Source organism: Rhopalosiphum padi, chromosome 1, assembly GCF_020882245.1.
Source record: "Rhopalosiphum padi isolate XX-2018 chromosome 1, ASM2088224v1, whole genome shotgun sequence".
Classification (NCBI taxonomy): Eukaryota; Metazoa; Arthropoda; class Insecta; order Hemiptera; family Aphididae; genus Rhopalosiphum; species Rhopalosiphum padi.
In genome coordinates this window covers 28629842-28654451 of record NC_083597.1, presented here as the reverse complement: position 1 = coordinate 28654451, position 24610 = coordinate 28629842, and the positions used below count along the sequence as shown (strand labels likewise).

The following is a 24610-nucleotide window of genomic DNA, read 5'->3' as shown; positions in this document are numbered from 1 at the left end:
ACCAGCTGATTGTTAGGATGATCCGCCTTGGCAATGAGCACCCGCACTTATTTTATAATTTTATTACTGATGATGTTATTTAATTTTTTTAGTTTTTTTATATATCTTATTGTATATACTATTTATATTATTATTAGCTGTATCTTATTGCTTTTGTTATTTACAATACTTTGTTATTTTTTTAATGAAACAACTAATTATAAAATTGTTAGTTGGGTATGTATAACACCCACTTAGGACTTAGAATAATACTTCTGTGAATTATATTAGGTTCCTTGTCCATAAATAAATAATAAATAATATATACGAAGTGTAAGGCTGTAATTAAAATTATTTTATTTTATTATAATATTAATGTATTTTACATACATAATATGTTATATTTACATACGTTGATACATATAAATATGTAAAAAAAAATATGGAAGAATGTCCTTTTTCATCCTTTGGTGTATAGAATACATATTTTAATTAAATACACAAAATATTTAATTTTTTTGAAGTTCTATATTGAACAAAACTGCGTTTAATATTACACATTAATTATGATTTTACATAGATACTAAATATGACTAATTTACAAATAAATTACTAAGCTAAGTATACTTAATGTTTACGTAATTTTTTACAATTTATATTTTTAATGCTAAATACAAATATTGAAATTATTAAATATGCCATAATAATGCACAACAATATTTTAGTTTTATAAAATATTCAGGTAATTTAATTGTATTCAAGTGTACCTATATTTAATAGGTATAATTGTATTCGCCCTTGTAGTGATATTAAATGAAACTATTTGAGCCGATATTATAAATAGTATTTCAAAGCTATTCGATGTTTAATAATTAGCATTGTTGTTGAGACTAATACTTTCTTTTTCTTCAATTTTCTTTTGAACTTGGTTGTTTAACAATGGTCCTATAAGACTTGATAGTTTGAATCGATTCCTAAAAATAAATAAAAAAAAATAGGTTTATTTTTCATAAACATTTGACATGTGTATATAGGTATTATTCCAGTGACCAGTATTATGGTGACTTTATATTGTACGTGTGTCTACTGTTTATACACTGTACGTTTACAATACATCTTTAGAGGCCATAAGTATGTTAGGTATTAATGAACTAAGTAACCAACTAATTAAGTATCATAAAAACTTTTAAGAAATAGCAAATAAAAAGACAATGAAATATTGAAAATTAATAAATACTAAAGAACACATGATAAATTACATGAATGAAAAATAATTTTATCAGATCACGATAAACTTATTTAAATTGAAAAATATCCAATAACTTTCACTAAAGCTATGCATATATTATTTTATAATAAGACACAAAAGTTATAGAAAAATAAATAATAACATATTTTAACACATTGTATACTCTATACTCTATAGTGAAACTAGGACATACTTGTATTCTTTATTAAATGTCGTATTATCTATTTTTAAATTTATAAAATTGATTTTTTCGTAAAAATTTTAAATTAAGTATAATTTTTAATTTAGAAACCGACAAACCGTTAATATTTTTCATAATTTATTCATGCCATTTTGTCATTTTAGTTGATTAAAATAATCTATACAAACAAAACTCATCTGATATAATAGTTTTAAACTGGATCGATTGAGCATAATATATTAAAACCTGCAGTTATATTTCAGATACCTAAGCGTATAACTACAGAGTAATAAATAAATTTTACATGTTAATGAAAACAGCATTTAGATAGGTATAACATTTTTTAAATGATTTCTAATGAATCTAGCTTGATAAAATATTATTTTATTATTACTTTATATCCCGTTAGCTCAGAACGTTTAATTGCTTATTTACTAGTTATACTTCTAATACCTTACAGCTCGGAATATAGTAGGTACCTATATACAGTATATACGTATACCTACATGCCGTTCTTGTTAATAAAATATTTATATGTATCGTGATTTATATAAATTAAAAAATAATGATTAATATATTATACACAAATAGGTATAGTAAATTCCTATTAATAAAATAAATTTTTAACAAGTAGGTGCGCATTTTAACGATTTATCGTTATATTATTATATATTTTGCACCTAGACAATAGATAGGTACGTACAATTTTTGCATAACTGTGAGACTAGAGAGACTGTATACGGAGTGTATAATATTACATTACATAGAATAAAGATAATAAAATACCTAAAATAATAATGTATATGTATTGGTAAATATCACCTATAGTGTGATTATTGATTAGTAATACCTAATTGATTCTTCTAACAGCGAATTCGTTACGACAAACATTACCTTTGTTTTAAATAATATTTTCGGGCCATTCATACAGTTCTTAATTTGTTATTTACCATTTCTCTCATTAACCTGTTTTTCCATTAGACATACTTTATCAAATTGATTTTTAAACTAGAAACTGTATTTTAGACTATTAGCATAAATTGGTTTATTTTTATTTTTTTGTTTTAATAGTTGTCATTACTTATTTTGAGCAACAAAAGCATTACAAACATCCCATTGAAAGTGGTTTACAATAAAAAATTATATCTTTTGTACTATTTGGTATTTATAGAGCTTTGGGGAGTCAAAAATAAAAATGATTTAGAAAATTCAACCAAAAACTGAAAAAACCGTAGGACAACGAAAAAAGTACTAGCAATTTTAGATTAAATCGATTTTGTTCATTACTTGATTCATAAATGAAGAGTCGTAGATACTTAATATTTCCATTTAATTAAAACTAGAAATTTCTAAAGATATATTTTTATTTTTTTTGGTTCTTTTTGAGTTATTTATTGAAAGTTTTTTTCGAAAGGATTGAAAATTTAATACAAGATTTTTCGTAAGTTTTCCATACGAAATTTATACAACATTTATAGTTTTTATAATTTTTTTTATAAACTTTGAAGTTCAAATTATGAAAATGTATAAATATTTTGCTATTAAAAACGCATACAATTTTAACTTTAATAGCTGAAGATTAATAATCTAGTCTAAGGTTTTGATAAAATGTTTAAAAAAAGATTTTGTTTAAATTAACGAAATTAAAAAGAAATCAAATATGGGCTTATCCTTTGATAATTAATAATTTATATAGTGGTTTATTCACTAACAAACAAAAGAGTGAAAGAATTAAGGCAATATAAAAAGTTAAGATTATTATTTATCTACAATTTTCCAAAAATAAAATTTCAAATTATCTGTTTAAAAAATAACGAATAGTCGCCGTTAAAAGTATCTACCTACGCTTTTATATATATATAAAGTATGTAGTATATTACATAGCGTAAGATATTTTAATTGAAACACCAATCGTATAGTAATTAAACTGTACTAATCTTCAAAGTCTATATAGTTTTACTTTGTCCATGACTATTTCTATCATTATCTGTTTAATATCGCTGCCAGTTTCCGGTACGCCTTTTTCGTTATTTTCGTAATCAAATAATGTGTAGCATAGAAGGTTATCCTTTTATTCGTAAATTATGATGAAATCATGACCAATCACTTAAGTTCACTAAATGTTAAAATGTGTTAAATACTTTTAAAAGATTTCTATTGTTAAATACATATTAATATTTATTATTTTTCTTAAAATATTTATGTATAGTGATAGTGTATTTATAATTTATATGTAAGCATTTAAAGTAACTATAGTGGACCACGACTTTTGAGGAAAATTCCATTTTGCCTTATTTCACTAGTTAAAACTTATTTACTTATTTATAATGCATTAATAATGCTTAACATGTAAAAGAAAAATTGTTTTTTAATATTAATATTCATAAGAAATATCAATGTTCTTAGAAAACTATTTTGATTTCGATCATGATATTATTATTTGTCTTCTTTTTTTAAAAAAAAAGTATAAATTACCTAAAGAAAAATTATAATGATATATGCAATTAAATGTGTGTACAATGTTATACCTATTTGTAAGAACTCTATTCTTCAAAATTGCCTAAGAAAATTAATGTATCTATATAGAATATAATATATAGTCAGTTAAACAGATCTCACCTTGTGTATATATTATATACATATATTATGTCGTGTATACACCATATATTATATACGTAATACGTATGTATAATATATATTAATATATATATGCACAATATACCTGTGGCGATGGAGTGTTATTTAAACGTCATCTGCATAATTTTCACAATACCCTATATAATCTACTCACAACAATTATCAATTGCATATATAGGTATACAGAATATTTATGACCTATACAAATGGTATATATACGCACCAGACACACCGGTGGTCAAATACGTTTATATACATAACGTACAATACGACGCAATTCATTATGCTGCCGCGGAGGTGGCGCACAATAAAATATTATATTAAACAATAATTTGGACGATAATAAGGTAATAATACTGTTTTGTACACTGACTTCTTGGCGGCCTGCCTGTGCCGGTTGTTGCACTTGAACCCGGTGCACTCGACTTCTGTCGGGCGGTGTTCGGACGCGGCGCCGGCAAACTCCGAGTTGAGCAACTGCGCGCCGGCCATGGACATTATCTGGAACAGCCCGTCGGCCGGGGCCAGCACCACTTTGAGATCGCTCAGGCTGATCCGCACGTTCTCCGTGCCGTTCTGCCGCTGGTCGTACGTCACCACGTCCTCGTCGGACGGTTCGGCGGGAGCCGCGGTCTGCGGGGCAGCGGCCGTCAATGCCGCGGCGGCGGTCAGCGCCAACAGGCAACCGCTCCAGAACAATTGTCGGCGCATGATGGCGGCGACGGGGCAGACGAGTGCCTGTATAGATCCGCTGCAGACCTCGCAGGATGTCTGTGATGTGCAGGAGTGTGTACGCACGATGTGGACAGCCGTGCACAGATCGCGGTCGCGGGTATAACGGCGTGAGATTCGCTGCAGACGTTACACCGGAGGAACTGCGCTAACTGGACCGGTGGACCGCTGCAAGGACAAATAGTGCTCTGTCTCCTTAGCCGCGGGTCCACGACCGCGACGTGTTCCGGCGAAGAAGAGAAGGAGCAGGTGGAAGTGGAAGTGCATGATGGAAGAGACGGACACGGATCTCTGCGCGGAGATTGAAGGAGCAGCCTCCTACTTCGCGTAAAACCGGTCGATGCCCGGTGTACCCACCTGTGTATTATATGCGCTTATACACATATATATATATAATAATAATAATAATATATTATTATCGCAGTTCGGGTCATTGACGCGTAACCTCCATACGACATGACCGTTACGACGTGCATATAATATAATACCTTATATTATTATGATGTACCTGTGTGTCCGACATCTAGTAGTTTAATGGACATAACCGTTTTCCACCCAAATCGTACACTTCCCTTTTCGACCAAACCAAAAAGTTAAATATTTACTTATTATAGTGTTGAAAATATAAGTTATTTAAAAACGAAATAATACTACATAAATAATATTACAGTCGATTTGCGATAACTCGAAGTTGAAGAGAGATAAAAATTCACTTCGAGATATGTGTTATTCGAATATATATTAATTTATATTTCTAAGGGAACAAAATAAAATCGAGTTATCGCCACTCGACTGTTTATCATTTTTGACAATAATTTATAATTTGATCAGTGTATTAGATTTAGATAGTTTTACGATAGTGACACTATAATGATACAACAATAGGTATTGATATAATTATATGTGTACCTATATTATAGTTGTTGTGGTCATAATCAAACCTAACGCACAGATCAAATAATAATTAATGACAATAATTATTTTATCGGTGTATATTTATATTAAATGTATTACTTAAATACCAACATTAATTATACCATTTAAATTTTGAATACTCTTCTATATGACGTATAATATAAAAAAATTAAATAAACTTTTTGGTTTAGCCGAAAAAAATGAGTACAATTTAGGTAAAAAAGGGTTTTGTCCCATTCAATATATATATATATTATATTATTGGAAAATGGCAATATTGTGTATATAATCTAGTAATATATATTAAAATGTTTAGGTATTTTATAACAATACTAAAATTACCAGGTGAAATATTATATACCTAATATATACCATCTCCTATAGATGTTATAAATAATACCTAATCAAAATTAGGTAGGTAATATATTTTTTCTTAAGGGAAATAGGGAAAATATAATGTAATAACTAATAATACATGAAATATAATGGCAAGAACTATATTAGTCTTACTGCATATTATTTTTTACGATTTTTCAATTTTTAGCGAGTTTAGCTGCATTTATAAAATCACGTTATTTGAAAATGCGGATAACTTGTTTGAAAACAAAATTATCATAAAAACCCGTTATAGAAAATTTATATGGGAGGTTTCTGCGTAAATATAAAAGACGTAGGTACCTACTTAAATTTAATAAATACCAAATGTAACGTATATAGAAGTTCGGTGTATACTCATAATTGTGCGGAGAAGATAATGGCGTACTTTTATATTTCTCAATTTTATCCGTATAGGTACCCATAATAAATAATAAAACGTACCTATGCTTTATGCAGTATTTAATATTATTTTATTTTATTTAGTGTATACCTAAACAATTAATAAACTGATTCCACAAAAAGTATTGTATAATTAATTGTTTATAATTTTATACTATATAAATATTACATATACCTACCAATTTGATTTAAATTTAGATTAATTTGAAATTGTCTGGCAATCACTTAAAAATGAACGGTGAATACGAGGTATCGGGTAAATTTGTTTTTTAAAAGATTGTAAGCGTGATGCGTACATAATTATTCAATGAACCAGAAAGGCCTTATTTTAAATAAATGTAATATAATAATAAATATGTTTCATTGATTATTCTCAGCCAATTTCACGTTATAAAATAGATAAGCACGCGAAAAAAAAAATTTTCTGTTTTATTATTCTTTATTTATAAACCCACATACTTGAATATTTCTCTTTATACTTTTTAAAACATTGTTTTTAATGGTTTATCATCTAAAAAATTAAATATTTTAAAGCAATATTATGTATGTAATATAACTAATGATGCATGATATTCTGTTTAATAATATAAATCACAAGTTACCGTAAAAGAGTACAACACGATTATAAAATCAACCAATATTGGCAATATTACATGAAAAATATTCATTACAAGAATTAAAAAAAAAATGTTTACAATATAATATAGTTTATATATTTAATCGTAGTGATATGTACAACATCTACTAAAATAAAAGTTTATTAAGTTTTAACACTATCAAATTCGTCGATGTAGGTACGAACTACGAGGTACCTATTGACAAAAATAAATGTGAGTAATGTGACACATATAAATCGATGAAAAACAATTTAAAATCTATCAAAGAAATAATAATAAGAAAAACCGTGAAGAGATGTGTATAACCCACTTATGAATTTGTCACTTAATTTTAACCTACCTACAATTTAATAAACAGAAACATACCAACATGGCTTCACATAAAATACGTAGTAACTACAATTTGAAAAGTTATTGTTATGAGTTTATGAAAAATTCTCTTATAATAATTGGATAATATTTTCTAAACACAAATAATAATGTCTAAAATGAATTGAAGCACAATTGCCACAATTAGATGTTTATAGGTACCAGCCAGTAAATTAAAAATATGAAAGTGAACTAACAGATCCAAAATTCTATAGTTTTACTCGTATTTAACCAGGAATCTCACGGCTCGTCAATTATAATTGTTAATTGTTATTAAACTTTAAACCAATCGCTGGACAAAATAACTATAGATTACCTACTTAGTACTTACTACTTATAAAGACATACTAACATATTATTAATTCACTATTACTAGTTTTACTAAATAAAAATCATTATTGGACAATGGACTTATATATTATTCTTATTGCGTGTTATATTATATTAGTATGAGATATCAGAGCATCGACACGTTTATTAATGCAAATTAACTCAATTAACTCGATTTTCATTTAGGTACTGAAATTAAATACAAAACCAGACCACGATCTTGAGATACTGCAATAAGTACTAATAATGCACGTCAAAAATATTTTAATGCGCATTGAGCCATTTATTTAAACGCATCATTATTTAATCCTGGAGCACGACAAATATTTATCTACATAAAGTCCCGAAGTAAAAGTTAATTCGATTTAACGAACCGTATCAAATATTGAATGCGCATTATCCCAATATAGGTACTCATCAGAAATAAGTTTATATACTTAACTATTCTGTGGCCCGAACACACTGCAGTGGTCAGTGGTGGTGGTTAAATGTAACCGAACACAATTTACAGTCGCGGTGAAAGACAATATAATTTCACCGCCCCCGCTGCAGACTACAGTGTGTACTGTGTACAGCAAGCTGTGCGGCCCTTTAATACGCATGTTATACTCAGATTAAATTAGGTAGCTTCCATTAACATATTAATGTATCGGTATCATAAATCGAAATTGGGAATATACCTAAAATATAATATAATATTATTTTTAATTTCAGATCCTATCTAGCTATAAACATAATAGGTACCTAACCTACCATTGATTATACCAGTGGTGAGTGGTCTTCAACCTTTTTGGACCCACGACCATATAATTATTATACAATATCCATATTATATAATTTACATTTATATTATTACATGTATATTCATTGCTATATAGTAGATACCTACATTATAATTATTACTTAAATGAATTAATATTGGATTCATTTGTTTAATAAAATACGAGCTTTTTGAATACCTGTTGACGTATTTACGTATATTGCGGGGCAGTTTTAAAAATTATTTATCATACAAATAGATAAAACTGAGTATACATTTTACAAATTTATAATAAAAAAGTGTTAATTAATTCTATAAGAAAATCCACACAAATTAAATATTAACAATCGCTAATCCTATAATAGTAGGAAGTAATTACGAAGTTATTTTTGTGATTACTATCAAACTACGAAAGATACTAAATGGTGTCAAAATTGGGACAGCCAATTACTCTCATAAAAATTAATTGCTAATTACTAATTACTATATTAATAGGGCTCGGGTATAAATACCTTTAAAGATACCGAAAATGCCCTTTAAAAAAATACAATTATGACCTAAAAGCTCTAAAAAAATGTCGTAAAAATATCAAAATATGAATTATTTATTCAAATTATTAGGTAAAAAAAATATAATATAAACAAATGAGTAAAAAATTTAAATTATATTTGGCTAATTGAATGGTGTCATAATTTTAACCTTGTCTAATTTAAAATCAGATTACCTATTAAGTTAAAAATAAAAATAATTTATATTAGGTACAAAAATACTATGTAGTACTTATACTTCAATGAAGTCAACTTTTTTAGTCATAATACAATAAATAGGTCAAAAATTTCCTAAAAAAATATAATAAAAATTGCATAAAAACGTCCAAAAAATTGTTATGGTTAGAACACAGAGTACTTGAAACACATTTGTAGCTAGGAAAGCATCGTGTAAGATTCCAAAAAAAGATGCAAATACATTGAAATCCGAGCCCTATTAACAATAACTTCATTAACAAGTACTCAAGTTTTGAAATTGTAATACTTATTAATAATATTATGTGTACAAGTTTTAAAAATAAATGTGGAAATAATTAAATTTAAAAACAGTAAAAAGTTGTAGAAATTATGAAAAAATTAAACAAGTTTGACTTTTTTAGTTCTGTGTTTATAATATTTTTCATTATCATATTATAGTAGTCAGTAACACCTGTTGATAAAATAAAAAATTAGTTTAATAATTATTAATATAATACAGAATCAAATAAACAATAAAATAATCATTGTAAACTTATGATTTAAAAAAAAAATGTAGTAACCTGAATGTACCGAGGAGGTAAAAAATACAGTATAAATTCATAAAATCCTATTTTTAATATATTATTTCAAAAAGATATTACAATTATCAATCAATATTAATTAGATTTTTCATTCTTCTTCATTCTCTTCACCTCCGTCTTGATCATCTACATCCACATCACCATTTTGCATACCTTCTTCATCTTCTTCGTCATCATCACCAGCAATTTCAGCATTTTCCAATTCAGCCTTTTCCATTTGTCGCACCAAGTCAGCTTCATCACTAGCTGTAACCACTTTCGGCTAAAAAGTTAAATTTAAAAATATTCAATTATTAATATTATATGGAATTATATAAAATAATAGATGATAATGTATTTAAAATTTAAATAAAATATTAAAATACAATAAAACAGTATACCTGTTAAGGAAAAATGATTGTATTTTGTAATAATTAAAAAAAAATAATCTTGTGAAATTAATTCTAAGAATATTTAAAACATATATTATATTGCTTTACCGGCATTTGGATTTTGAATACACCACCAAGAGTTTGAATAGTTTTATCAATCTCTTCAATAGCAGTTTGCAATGCTTTTAAACCATCAGTTTTTTCAGGTGTGGCAGTTGTCATTACTAAATAAACAAAAAATAATTAAACATGATCAATTAAAAAGTAATTTTTGTATTTTCAAATTCTAAATAATTATAACATATTGTACAAATAATTAAGAACAAATAACTTATAAATAAATACCATATAATGGTGGAGCAATTAGATTGATTTTGATTGGAAGCTCCTCCGTTGAACAAGCCAGACCTGCTTTTAAAGCTGTCTTAACAGCATCAATTCCTTCATATCCATAACAGGCAACTTCAATATCAGCTCTTATTTTTACAGCTTGAGAAGTTAATTTTCGCTTAATATTATTAAGCAATACATTTTGAGTATTCTCGTCTAATCCACATTCAGCTAATATAGTTGGATCCCTAAAATAATCAAAATATTGTAGAATAATTTTTTTTATTAAATAAAAGCAAAATAAAAACAATTAAATAAATATGAATAACAATATGATGTACCTTAACTTCTAAAAAAATTGATAGGAACTTCTATTATATTACAGTACAGATTTATGTTGTAAAATATTAGCAAAATACAAAAATACAAAAAAATATAAGATCATAACTTTATACCATTACTTTTTTAAAAGAATAACAAATTAATTTTATAAAATATATTTAGATAATTGTATTATTTGATTTTACATACAAAGTGATTCACAAAGTATGGTCACTTCTATGTATTTCTTTATTCTTTAAAAAATGAATTTATTCAAAAAATGTATTCTTAAAACCCATACTTTTAAATTATAATTTTTTTGTATCTACTATTAAGGATAATATATGAAAATAAGTACTCCCCTTTCTTTTTCACTTAAGTTTTATATCAAAGATAATTTTTTGAAATGTTAATATCTCATAAAAATTAAAACAGTTAGGTTCTCAGTTAATAAAATGTTTACACTAGTAAAAGTTAAATAGGCAACTCAAAAACTTGTTCAAATTTTGATATGTCAAAATTTTCAGAAATATCTGTTAGATAATTTAGAGTAGAAAAAAAGAGGCATTTCCATTAAAACAAATTTGTATATCCACAGGTTAGGTTAGGGTATACTCTTTAAGTAGTACAAAAAATTACAAGAATTTTAAAATAGTATACAAGTTTGTTTAAACACTTCATTAATCAGATCTTAAATGGCTACATTATTGAAGAAAAAAGAGACTGAACATAATTGACATTAATAAGGATAATGAACTTATATTATTTATGATAAAAACCTTATAATCATTAAAAAAAATTACTAAAACAACTTACTGAACAGCTTGTTTGAAAAAATCATAAGCTGATGACTTCTTTTTAGTTCTTTCTTCATAAAACCAAGCTGTTTTGTGGTATAGCTCTTCAAATTGAGCATCAGATTCAAAGTTTAAAAGTTCTGCAACGTGCCGTAAAATCGAATTAACAGCTTTTGCTTTAGCAAATCGTTCTGTACACTTTTCTATGTCTTCGGGAGAAACTCTTCTTTTACTCAAATCGATATAACCTAAAATATGTACACATTCAAGTATTATTTTCTGTAAAAAGAATTATGTTTAAGAATAACAATCTACCTTTTTCTTTGTCTACACGAATTACAACTACAGGTTCAGTCTTGCCTATGCGAATTAATTTGTTGATTGAACGAATACGTCGCCTGGACAATTCTGATAACAATATCATACCCTCGATATTGTTGTATTCCAGAAGATGTACATAAGCACCCATCTCTTCAATACTACGAACGTTGACCATGACGACATCGTCAATTTCTGGATAGCGTTCCGCATAAAACCGACACGACAACGGCATTTTAACCTACTAACAAAAACAATATTAAAATTTGTATTCGATTTTGTGTAAACAGATACCTAATTCTCATCAATCACATACTTATTTGAAATTGACAAATATACTAGGTTCTTGTTCGTATATTATAAAACTAGTAACTATAAATATTATATTTCTTATATAAAATAAAATCTACCTAATATCGCAAGGTAAAAACAAAGAAATTTAAATAAAATTAATACCTGAGATTTACTCCCGAATCCTAAATTCCTGACGCAATCACAAAAAGATTAAATTCTAAAAACATAACCTCACATTCACGCAGACACTATGGTCATAGTATCACGTGATATGTGTTACGGTTTCATATGATTTCTTCCATGATTATTCTCATATTAGCGCTTAATTTGAGGGCCGGGCTGCATATTACCAGGGTATAGACACTGGGCATATCGGCCAAATTAGAGGACTCTCATAGACCTTATACTAGTATAAGGTCTATGGTGACTACAGTTACATAAAAATTTGTAAATATGTATTAGTATTTTTATATATCAGTGGGTGACTGGTGACTATATTGTTCTGTGATATTACCATTCTGCACATGTAATAAAACCCATTAGTGAATCCGGCCATAAGATTGGTGAATACATTTGGAGCGAAAATTTAAATTATACAGATTTTTTCTTAATAATATGGTATAGGTAATAGGCACTCATAATATGGTAACAAACTACAAAAAGTTTAATATTTAATTACATTTCATAGAAGTGGCGTAATTAAGGTGGATAAGAGGGATAGATCCCCCTAAAGCCTTATTTTACTAATATTATTCTATGCTTTGAATTTAATAGTAATCCAAAAATAATATTATAAATAAATAGTGTAAATAGAATTTTTTAAGGTTGTTTTTGATTTTTTTTGGAAAGAAATAAAGTTTACAGGTTTGCACTTAAAAAAATATAATCCCCCCTCATTCCTCAGACATATTCTTATTTACGCCACTGAAGTAAATACCTAATTAGTATATTGCCATTGGAAAACAACGAAATCACAAATTGAAAATTCTAAAAAATAATAAAATAAAAATAAAAATTAATTATTGATAATAGTTCAGAACTGCCTTTAACTTTAAATAAAAATATTAAATATAATTTATTAGTTTATTATGACGTATTTCTATAAAGTCCAAATTTAAACAATTAAGTAAATGTACATACAATGAATGTGGAGCTTTATAAATATTACAATTATAAGACACAAATCGTAAAAATCGTTTTTTTATGTACAGTGAAGTGAGAAAGGAAATAAATAATAATATATAATAATATGTAACCTACACTAATGCATTTTCTGGTGTCAGTAAGCGACACACGTGTTTACATTTATAATAACGCTACTCATACTCGTAGTTTATTCTCCATAGGTTCTCCAAGCAAATCCCCTCCATGGAAGTATCACTTTAATTCACTTTACTTTTAATGCTTTTACATTATACTACCAGTTATCTACACAATATGCATAATGTGTTATAAGTACCTATTGTGGGAAAATGTTATATAATAATTCTTACCTATATAAATAATTATTTGATAATCCATAACGATAATTTAAAAAATATATTACAGTCGTGGATTGTTGAGATGTCTCATATTTATTTTTGTTAAAACAATAATTGCATTTTTTAAGACCTACAGGCTAGAAATATTAATATTAATCTATATACACTATATACTGGAATTGCAATATGTCATTTAGAAACCAAATAAGCTAAAACACTTGAATTCGGAATTAGTATTAATTAGTTAATTATTGTTCCGAGATCCGGGAATATATACGATTTACAAACATATATTTATAATACTACTCTGGTCCCCAAAAATGGAAACTGTGCTCTAACATGGAATGTTACCCGGCGTATAGTATAGGCAAAGTAGGTTACATTACTGTCATTTTTTAATATATTTGGTGCATTTTAATCATTTTTGTACTTTTTTTATATTTGCATTTTTCTTGTTGAAAGTTACATTTTATTTTTATTGTAACACATTTTGACATTCATTATCTTTATCGTTTGTTGTTGTGATCCACGATTATTTAATAAACTGTTGACAGATACTATTTTAGGCCCGGTGCACACGTGTGTTAAAATGTAATTAATATTAATTACGATTTATGATAAAAAATACGTAAATTTTTAAAAATGTTAAGTCATTATAAAGTCATTTTTGGTAATATATTATTCCTCTCTGATCGCCCCATCGCCTCCCCTCATATCCGCCACTGCAGTAACGATCTATATTAATGAATAATCTAGGTATATGCTATAAAAAGTAATTCGAATAGATCGTTTGACATTTGGGTATAAATGTATAATCTAATTGCCTCCGCGAAAACATCCGGAGGTAATTTGAGAACAAAAGTTACCTACCTACTTGTATTTGGGGCTTTGAGAAGCTATCGGGAGTCCGCCTAGAGCAGTGGTGAGAGGTCAACCTGACGAGGAATGAAAAAAAGAGAAACTTTGTTATAGATCAGCGGTCTGCGGCTCTTAAACTTTTGTAAAATACGAACCCCAGATGAAAAAAATTTAAAAATTGTGGACCTTCCATTATCAATTTTCTTTAAAAAATATCTCATATTAGATATGTGTCAAGGCTGGAACCACTATAGGTAACCGCGGACCTCTGGCATGAGTATCTATCACCGACCCCCAGAAGACCACATACCACAGTTTATGAACCATTGATATTTGTTATAGACAATAGACTCTATATTATAGACATAGAGTATAGTTGCCACCTAATTAAATGTATAAATTAATGTATTGATGTAAGTAAAATGTATGTATAGCCTGCTGTTTGGTATTGCACATTTGCACGTGACTTGTTTTGATTATTTCATAAGTTGAAAGAAATCCGTCTCATACTCTTATTGGAGTATTGAATAGAAGCCACGTTTTTATATTTAGGCGAAAATTGGACAATATAACCAATCGGTATGTTATAAAGTACCTCATATTATTATATTAAATATTATCTGAAATAGATAAGTCTATTATTTTATTTCAATTAGTATCATGATTCATGAAACACGTATGAATTTATTTATATTATAGATTAGAAAGGCATTATAAATATCCAATACCTATTATTAACAAATAACAAGCAGTTTTTTTAATAAGAAATTTAGGTGTTTATTCAAATATGCAGGTATTTTTACACCTTTGCGCTCTCTTCCAATTTTTCTTAATCTAAACTCTGTTTACAATTAAGGATCTAATAACAGTAAAAACTTACAAAAAATTAAATAGTCATTAACACAATAATACATCTAAAATCTAAAATACATCTAAATATACGTAAAGAGTAAAGACATTCGAGCTATTGGATACAGAAGTATTGCTTGTACATTTATACAGAAAGGTCAAAAAGATTAGAAAGTAAAGTATACTTAGAGTAATAAATTTTTTAAATCATATCTTGCTTTAAGTTTAAATGATGTATTATAAGTTATTACATTTTACATTATTAACATGACAAAATATATTCATATTTTTATAATAATATAATATATATTTTTTTTATATATAAGTATATTTGTTATGATTGTTATGTAATATGTATTATCCATAGACCTTATACTAATTGATGTGACATCCGGGATGGATGCGGGTGGGTGATACGGTCTTTCCTAACTGTGATAGTACGCGGTGTAGGTATTGATAAGACGCACGGTAATCCCATGGTTCTTGTGCGCATGTGCAGTGTACATGTACTACCCATTGAACTATATCATATAGTATTATAGTTCAATGGTACTACCTTGATCAGCGCTCTCACGTGTGGATGCCGGAACCAAGGTGGATATCCACCTTGGCCGGAACTACTACCATGTACCATATACCATATTTAAAGCAGATATCAGCTGTAACCGTAGTTATAATTGTTGTCGCAATGTCGCCAAACCTTACTCGTTATCTACATCAGCTGATTAGACTACACTGTAATTTTACATGGTGACCAACACCAATATTGATATCGTCAGAAATTTCCAAGAAATGTTTTTTTATTTTATTTTTTTCATTTCAGAATTTGCGTTCTTTGCGTTAAAATTGTGACATGTTATAATGTCAACCAAAACATGTAGTTATGTTTAAGTAACAAATGGGACTGAACATCAACGGTCTCGTCTGACCATGTCTTCTGAAAATCTGGAAATTGTACACGAAGGATGGTTGACAAAATCACCTCCTGCAAAGAGAGTCCTGAAAGCAGTAAGTGTAAAATTGGTAAGTTCAATTATTCACGTTTATTTTTATTAGTATTTATATATTTACAATATAATTAATTGCTTCTTTTTTGCTTCATGCTTTTTTTGTCACATTAAGCAATTGATTGGCATATACCTACAATTAATTCTAAACATTTTTTTAAAATATTTTAACTTAATATGCATATATCTTGAATCTTCTTATTCATTTCTAATTTAATACAATTAAGTAAATTAATTCTTTGATGAATATGTGTATGTCTCTTGCTAAAGTGCTGGAAGACATCACTAATAACTACCCATTAGAAAAAGAAATAGATATCTAATCCAAAAAACTAGATTTACAAAAATACTTTTGTTAGAGTAATTTATTGAGTCATTATTATAAAATATAATACTAGTCAATAACAGTACTTATTCATCAAGAGTCATATAGTTAAAAGATTTGAGAAAAAATAAATAACATTTTTGTATTTTTACATTTCAATAACGTTAGAAAAATAACTATTCAACATTATACTAATAATATTATGTTATATATACAACATTGTCAATATAATTTAACAGTTTTAAATAGTTTTAATAATGAATTTAATATATTTTAAGTTCCATATAAGCATTTTATTTGTGTACATCTTATGCTATGTTATCTTATTTACATATTGTGCTTATATCATAATAATTTTTACATAATGTGATCTAATGATACATTAGTAATGGATAATGTTTACTTATTATATATTTTTTATCAGCTTATAATTTTGTTTAAAAAATTTATTATAATAATTAAATAATGTTTAAACTTTAGAAATGGCGTAGAAGATGGTTTGTGTTACGCCATTCTGGTGAATTACCTGGTCAATATTTCCTTGCTTATTATACAGATAAAAGTCGCAGAAAGATGAAGGGTCGAATAGATTTAGATCAATGTGAACAAGTAAGATATCTAACTTATTATTTGCTTTAAATGATCAATAGATTTAATTGAAAATATTATTTTAAATAGACTAGTCAATAATTAATGAACTCTCAATAACAATATACATTTTTTTGGTTTGTTAGGTTGATGCAGGATTAAGATTTGAAGATCGCAAATCAAAATATCATTACATGTTTGATATAAAAACACCAAAAAGAACATATTATTTGGCAGCAGAATCAGAAGAAGATATGAATAAATGGGTTGATTTTGTATGTCATGTTTGTGGCCTTAAGCCATTCACAGTAGATGAAAATGCTGGTAAATATTTAATTTAAACTAAATGTTTTTAATTACTTATATTTAACTTTATTCTATTATAGATTTTGAATGTCCATCTGTCAATAATATATGTAGACCATTTCCTCTTAGTGTTGAAGAACATGATGAAGAACATTCATCCCCCGATTCGCCAACAAGCACATCTTCTAGCCATTACATTCCTATAAGTGAATGTATATCTGGAAAGCCATTACTTCCAATTCTTCCTCGTTCAACTATAGAAGAGTCTTATGATTTACCTCGACGTATAAGACCTCCGCCGCGTCTTTCAGAATCACCTCCACCAAGTCCTGGTTCAGAATCGGTGTTTACTGATGATGAATCAATAAATGGTAGCACATTGAGTCGGCCATCTGTCAATTGGCAAACGTTCCCTCGTTTATCTCAAAACTCGCCAGACTTGCCAGTAGCAGCCAATAAAAGGTTTACCAAAATATTACCAGAAGGATGTTTAACAGCACCACCAAGGCCACCAAAACCATCCCACCTAGTAGAAACTTCAACAAAAACCGATAAACTAGTTGAACCTTTAACAGGAGATGAAACTTATGACTTTCCAAGGTCCCATCAAATGACACCACCCCAAGCACAGCCTAGAACACATCGTAGACATTGTTATACAAATGCAGCCCCAGGTCAAGTTTCTGGTAATATTTTCACTTATGATTTTGTGGAAGACTGTGGACCAAAAGTTGAAGAAGGTAAAACTGTAGAATTAGAATCTCCAAGTTTTATAAATTCACCTTCTGCAACTGCCAATGTAAGTTCTGCTTCATTGGAGCAAACCCCTCCTGCTGTTAATCGTCAATTAAAGCCAGGTAGAAAGTTTTCCGACACTTCTGCTGAACTCTCGCCATTGACTCCATTAGCTAATCCACCAATTGTAAACCGAAGGCTAAAACCTACTCAAATTAAAAAAAACCAAGATTCCTTTTTTGGTAAATATATATATATATACATATATTTATTTATGTATTATATGTATTTTAACATGCTTTATTTTTTAGATACAACTAGTACTCTAAGGTTATGTCCACCACCAATGGGTAGTTTGAGTCGTCAAAAATCTCGTATAGGACCCAATGTTGTTCCTACAAGTTTTGAACCTCGAATCCATAGGCGGCATTCAGCATCTGATGATCGACTAGCTTCAGATAAAGTAATATTTTTTTTTTCCTAATACAATAAAACAATATGATATTTGTATAATAAACTGATTTTAAAACCATAATTAGAAATTATTACATTTTGGTTGAACTTAATTTGGAAAGGAATTATAGTCAGCTGAATAGTGCATAGAAACTCTTATACATTATAATAACTGGAATAAGCAGTTATTGAAAGCTCAGGAAAATAAACAATGTAAATATGTGTTTTCCCCTGCAAAACATTTAAATGTATGTTAAAAATCTCAAATGGTTATAACATCCAAACTAATTCTAGCTCTGAATAACTTATTGCAATTTCGAAATCATTAGTTTATTTCAAATCAATCACTAATTAATTTTAGAACAAAAACTTGTCGTTGCAAATATGTTAATATATTATTTTTCAATAATTAAGGGTTCTTTAGCTGAGCCACTTGACTGGTGGTCAATAAATCTTTGATACATTAAACTAGCAACCTTTTACTGGGTGTTATTTTTTTTTCAATTATTTTTTGCATTTATTTTAGTTTTAATCACTAATGTAACTATTGGAAATTGCAGTGTTTTATTTTATACAGTTTTTTTTTTAATTTTAAAATGGGTAAATATCTGCCACTTCGAGCATTAGTATCAGTAGTCTGTTTTTGTTTTCATATCTAGAGATAAATAGACAAAGCTCCAATAATTTATAACTTATTATTCATAATATTTTATTTATTTATATTTTTAGGTATCCTCATATCAAATCAATAAGATTTCATCAAACTCACGGTATCTAGCTGAAGCGAGTCGTTTCAATGATATCCAATATTTAGATCTAGAATTTGAGTCTTGTGACAAACAATATGCAGTAGGTAATCGAACAACTGCTAAAGCAACCGCCAAGAAAAAATCATGTAATGTTGGCAGTCAATTCACTTTAGTAATGCATGATTATTCTATGATTGATGGTGCATACCCATACAAAACAGTAGATTTTTTGAAGACTGCTGCTTTGTCAATGACTAGAAAACGTGCTGAGCAAGAACGACGATTTGGTAGACAAAACATGGTAAATTAAATATTTATAGGGTGCTTAATTATGATCACAAAATGCTTAACTTTTCACATATTTAAGTTAAGCAATAATTGAGCAACTATTGGCTCTTAACATTTACATATCTTAGATCAATCAAAGCTTACAATTGTAATTCTTATATAACTCGGGGCTTTCATGTTGAAACTATACGAAATTATATAAATATTAAATACATTAATATAGTCTATATGTTAAATTATTTAATATAATTTATGAACAATACTTGTTAAAAAAAAACCAATATTTTTTCAATTTTTCTTTAACAATTAGAAAGTTTGGACACATAATTTTAGTTAATTATTAAATAATACTAAAGTGCATATCTTTTTTAATTATTATAAATTACCTATTTAATTCAAGAACAAAAAATGAATTTACTCAAGGTATTTAGAACGTAACATTCAATTTAAAAAAATAAAGTGTCACTACAATCCTAAAATTATTTTTTCAATAATTTATCACCAAATACAAATGGAGTATCTTAAAAAAAATACTGTCAATTAATTAATGTATGAATGATAATCAAAATATTAATATAACTGGGTGTTTTGTAGTAGATAATAAAATCAATTTAACATGTGTTGCAAGAATACATAATAGTACATTTTTCTGTATGTAATTAATAAACATATCTCTATGAACTAGTTATTTTACATATTTTTGATAATATTAAATATTAAATGCACATAAACAAATTCAATAACTTGATTAGGGTTTGCCATTTTATATAGGTCTAATCATACAAGCTTATAATTTAGATATTGTTATGATATTTATTTTAATACGAATCCTAATATGTAAAATTATATATTTGATATTTTTGTGTGACTTAAGTAATCTTAATTTAATACTTAATATTCTGTTACTTAACTGACAAAATATCTGTACTACCCATATCATTATGTTTTGTCTCTAAATTAATAACCACATCAAATTATTTCAAATTTTTACTGAAAACTAAACTTTATACATTTTTATAAATTGGTATGATCAAAACTTCAAGTAATGTTGGTGATTTTTTTGTTGTTTATATAATAATTTTTTTTATTAAAACTGTTTATTTCCTAATTTTTTTTTTTTTTTTGTCCCCCATATTTAATTTTTTTTTTTAGGAAATTGAACCAAAACTATTTTGTAAAACGTTTATACAAACTTGTTATGATTTTTAGGTGAATTTATGTTTTCATTAAATTTTAATGTATGTGTATAAATTGACTATACATTTGTTTATGATTTATTATATAATTATTAATATTTTGGCTTATGTGACCTCCCATTGAAGTACTCATGTAATCTTGTTATCCATTTATAATATAAGAAGACAATCTCATTACAAATATGTACGCATTATTTTGATTATATTTACTTATACTGTAGTCAAATTATAATTATTATTTTATTTATTATATTTATACACAATTTAAAATGTTTAATTACCTAATATGTTCATTATTTTTATAACATTTATATAATACGATTAAAAAACAATACCTTAATGAGATTAGGCAAAAGTAAATAGCCTAAGTTATTTTCTGATATATTTAGACTGTTAAAACTATATATTTTTAAAGTTTATACGTATTATTATTTTTATTAAAATTACCAAAAAAATTATATATATATATATATTGATATTAAATTTTATTTTATATTGCCATTGTTGTTTTATTTCTTTTTCCATGCCTCATAATTCTATTTAAACGTGTGTATTAAATTATTAAATATAAGTTATTTTTTTAGGTCGTATCAGACAAGTATATAAGAGGCCGTATCCAGTGGTGCTGAACTCATATGTCATGTGAAGTGATCGCTTCACTTCTTAAATGGGTGTATCATATAAATTGTGTGTTTAGGACAAAAATTTTAGATTTAACTTCACAAAAAAAGTCTGAGTTTAGCACTACTGGTGTCTGGTTGTTTCATTTATGTAACAGCACATTCGACTATTATATCACACATTCCTGTATGGCTGTATCTTATAATGCTTTTAATTATTTAATTGTTAACTTTAAACATATTTAACATTTAATAATGATTTATTCCTTATAAGTTTTATTTTTAATTTATTCCATTCTAAAAACAAAGATTGAGGCCAGTAGATGTTTAATTTTTTCTTTTAACTTTTGTACTAGTTTAACATTAAAATGAAGTATGTATGAACTTAATTTAAATAATAATGATTAATGATGGTACCAACTATTAATTTACCATATAATTTTTAAGTTTCTTCTTATTATAATACTTTAATATTGTTTTTTGTTCTTAAGAATAATGATTTATAATTTATATAACATTATATTTAGTCACACAGATCAATAACCATTAACCGTTTTATTAGTACTTTCAAAAATTGTTGAAAAACTTTTCAAAAGATTTTCATGAAAAAAAATATCATACTATAGGATTCCAATTAAGTTTTTGACCAAAAAAAAAAAATGCTATTTTTCACCAACTCCATAGCATTGTTGATCTTATTGCTATCTCCTTTGAAACGAAAAAAAAGTTCAGCCATAGTTCTTAACATTGCGCTAGCATTTTACTCAGTAATGATCAGGGCTCGGGACTTTATGTACTTAAAATCTTAAAAATATGCGCATACATATGCACCAAAAAATATGTATATAATGATTAATGTAAACAGTATATAATATATAATATTTTTTTTGTTTGTTAACAATATTATAAACTTAATAATCATGAATTTTATACTGTGCTAAAAATTATTTAGTGTAACACCAGTTACAAGTTGAATTTTTGAACGAGTATTTTTAGTATTTCGAACTCTATAGTGATGATATTGATTAAATTTAAAGCTATGGAAAATGAGAACTATTTTATTATAGTTATTATACATAGCAAGACTATAATAAATATATGTTCACATATTATGTATTACAATACAATGTGTATATTTAATTTTTAAATATTAAACCAAAATTTATTTTTATGTAATGTATTATTTTTTTTTTACATAAGTATTTAGATTTATAACAATTTTATATGATTTTAAAAAATTTTTAATTTCAAAAACCTATTATACAGTTTCAACAAATGTATGTCTTATGTACATTAAACTCGATTCTATGTACTTATAAAATATAAATATCCACAGTTTTTAATTCACAAATAAGAAAAAGTATTTTAAAAAGTTGTATGGGTACCTTCTAAGTATTAGGACACTAATTGTTTCAGCCTTTCAGGCTCTAAAATAAATTTAAGTCTACGCACGCCACTCTTAAACCAGAAGGCTGTCCTAAAAATTTTTTATAACTCCCTAATCCTCCCCCCCCACCATTTAAGGAAAATACCTTGACCTGCTACTTTATATTTTATAAAGAAAAATATTTCATGTTCATTGATTCGATTAGTTTTAACTATTAATAATTAATAATTTATTCAAAAATAATAATATTAAAAATCTATCCGGTCAATATACAGGAAATATTCTTTTTTGTAAAATGTACCTAACATAGTAATAGGCACCTTTGCCCTAAATTGAACTATGAGTCGTAACTGTGGAAATACGGAATATCTTTGTCCCCATATTATGTGCGAGATAGACAGAGAAAACAAATGTTGGACGTTGATGTGACGGCCCTTAATGTTTTTAGTGAAAATAAATGGCTATACGAATTAATGTTTATATTCTTTATGATTATATAATAATTACATAGTCCAGTCTTTATTAAATAAATAATCGATTAACCGATAAATGTATTTATTTTATGCACTTTGACATGTTTATAGCTTAAATAAATTTGAGACATTTACTCAAATCGAACAATTAGGTATGTATTTTGTACCTTATTCCATAATAATCTAAACAAATAAAAACAACATGTCATGTTTATGGTACACCTATTCTTGATTTATTATATTTTTTACAGCCATCAGACCAATTGATGCTTTGGTTTTCTATAAGCTATCAAATAGAAAAAGTATAATTTTGATTCGTAATTTTTTTTGTACAAAATGTTCAACTCTACAAGATTTTTATTTCATATGGTAAGTCTTACGAAAAGTAGATAATTTTAAATAATAGCATTTAATTTAAATGAGAATATATACCTCATGGTCAATTGGTTACGGGAATTTAATAATATTTAAAATGGCCAAAAATTATACTTTGTATAAATTCTGTATATTATATAAAACATAGGTATTCTATACATTATACTATCATTATCTTATACAATTTTTAAATCATGTGTTTTTTTGAAGCGTTAGATAATTATACTTTGGTCATCAACTTTGTGTGTGGTTTCTGATAGAAAATAAATTTTAGTTGATAGGTACCTACTTTGAAGAGTGGGATAACGTGAAAATGCCAAGTAGGTACTTAAAAAAAACAAATAAGAGAATAATTGGAACTTTCACGTAAAACTAGTTTTGTTTTTAATTTAATATGTAATGAGTAGAGAATTTTTCACTAAATATTATTATCGATTCTTAATAAGTTAATGAATTAATCTACAAAATATTTAGTCTATTTTCGATGCCTACTTAATTTTTAAGTTTTTTTTTCGATCTATAAAATGTTTGTCTTTGTATAATAACTAAAAAAGATTAAAATGTAATTCAATGACAACTGACTACATTTGTAAAAAAATGTCTGAAACTTATTATA

General features: G+C 26.8%; 3 protein-coding genes across 7 annotated transcripts; 1 reads left to right on the top strand and 2 right to left on the bottom strand.

Moving 5' to 3' along the window:
- Positions 1-487: 487 nt before the first annotated feature.
- LOC132932166 (uncharacterized) lies at positions 488-5027 on the bottom strand. The gene is made up of 2 exons (XM_060998405.1): positions 4420-5027; positions 488-953 (listed from the first exon to the last, which is right to left on the bottom strand). The coding sequence occupies exons 1-2, from the start codon at positions 4755-4757 to the stop codon at positions 845-847; spliced, it is 447 nt and encodes a 148-aa protein (XP_060854388.1). The 5' UTR covers positions 4758-5027; the 3' UTR covers positions 488-844.
- A 4861-nt stretch (positions 5028-9888) lies between these two features.
- LOC132917272 (eukaryotic translation initiation factor 2 subunit 1) lies at positions 9889-12550 on the bottom strand. Of its 5 annotated transcripts, none has more exons than XM_060977930.1 (6): positions 12467-12550; positions 12008-12251; positions 11712-11940; positions 10590-10822; positions 10353-10468; positions 9889-10135 (listed from the first exon to the last, which is right to left on the bottom strand). In XM_060977930.1, the coding sequence occupies exons 2-6, from the start codon at positions 12243-12245 to the stop codon at positions 9962-9964; spliced, it is 990 nt and encodes a 329-aa protein (XP_060833913.1). In that variant the 5' UTR covers positions 12246-12251; positions 12467-12550; the 3' UTR covers positions 9889-9961. The 5 variants fall into 5 exon arrangements, with proteins under 5 accessions (XP_060833913.1, XP_060833910.1, XP_060833912.1 ...); XM_060977927.1 differs by having other exon boundaries at positions 12008-12254; positions 12467-12541; XM_060977929.1 differs by lacking the exon at positions 12467-12550 and adding an exon at positions 12327-12466 and having other exon boundaries at positions 12008-12254.
- A 3742-nt stretch (positions 12551-16292) lies between these two features.
- Positions 16293-21640, top strand: LOC132932187 (protein daughter of sevenless). The gene is made up of 6 exons (XM_060998436.1): positions 16293-16515; positions 17305-17433; positions 17559-17736; positions 17799-18695; positions 18765-18916; positions 19636-21640. Exons 1-6 carry the CDS (start codon positions 16423-16425, stop codon positions 19963-19965), a joined length of 1779 nt encoding a protein of 592 aa, XP_060854419.1. The 5' UTR covers positions 16293-16422; the 3' UTR covers positions 19966-21640.
- The last annotated feature ends 2970 nt before the right edge of the window (positions 21641-24610 follow it).

What these genes read in the sequence shown, in the direction of transcription:
- LOC132932166 (XM_060998405.1), bottom strand. Translation starts at nt 4,757, where the DNA reads ATGCGCCGACAATTGTTCTGGAGCGGTTGCCTGTTGGCGCTGACCGCC. An exon ending in CACAGGCAGGCCGCCAAGAA is followed by an intron (nt 954 to 4,419) that starts GTCAGTGTACAA and finishes ATTTATTTTTAG; the next exon opens with GAATCGATTCAAACTATCAA.
- LOC132917272 (XM_060977930.1), bottom strand. Translation starts at nt 12,245, where the DNA reads ATGCCGTTGTCGTGTCGGTTTTATGCGGAACGCTATCCAGAAATTGAC. An exon ending in TTTTTCAAACAAGCTGTTCA is followed by an intron (nt 10,823 to 11,711) that starts GTAAGTTGTTTT and finishes TGATTATTTTAG; the next exon opens with GGATCCAACTATATTAGCTG. An exon ending in AATTGCTCCACCATTATATG is followed by an intron (nt 10,469 to 10,589) that starts GTATTTATTTAT and finishes TTGTTTATTTAG; the next exon opens with TAATGACAACTGCCACACCT.
- LOC132932187 (XM_060998436.1), top strand. Translation starts at nt 16,423, where the DNA reads ATGTCTTCTGAAAATCTGGAAATTGTACACGAAGGATGGTTGACAAAA. An exon ending in AAACCAAGATTCCTTTTTTG is followed by an intron (nt 18,696 to 18,764) that starts GTAAATATATAT and finishes TTTATTTTTTAG; the next exon opens with ATACAACTAGTACTCTAAGG. An exon ending in ATCGACTAGCTTCAGATAAA is followed by an intron (nt 18,917 to 19,635) that starts GTAATATTTTTT and finishes TTATATTTTTAG; the next exon opens with GTATCCTCATATCAAATCAA.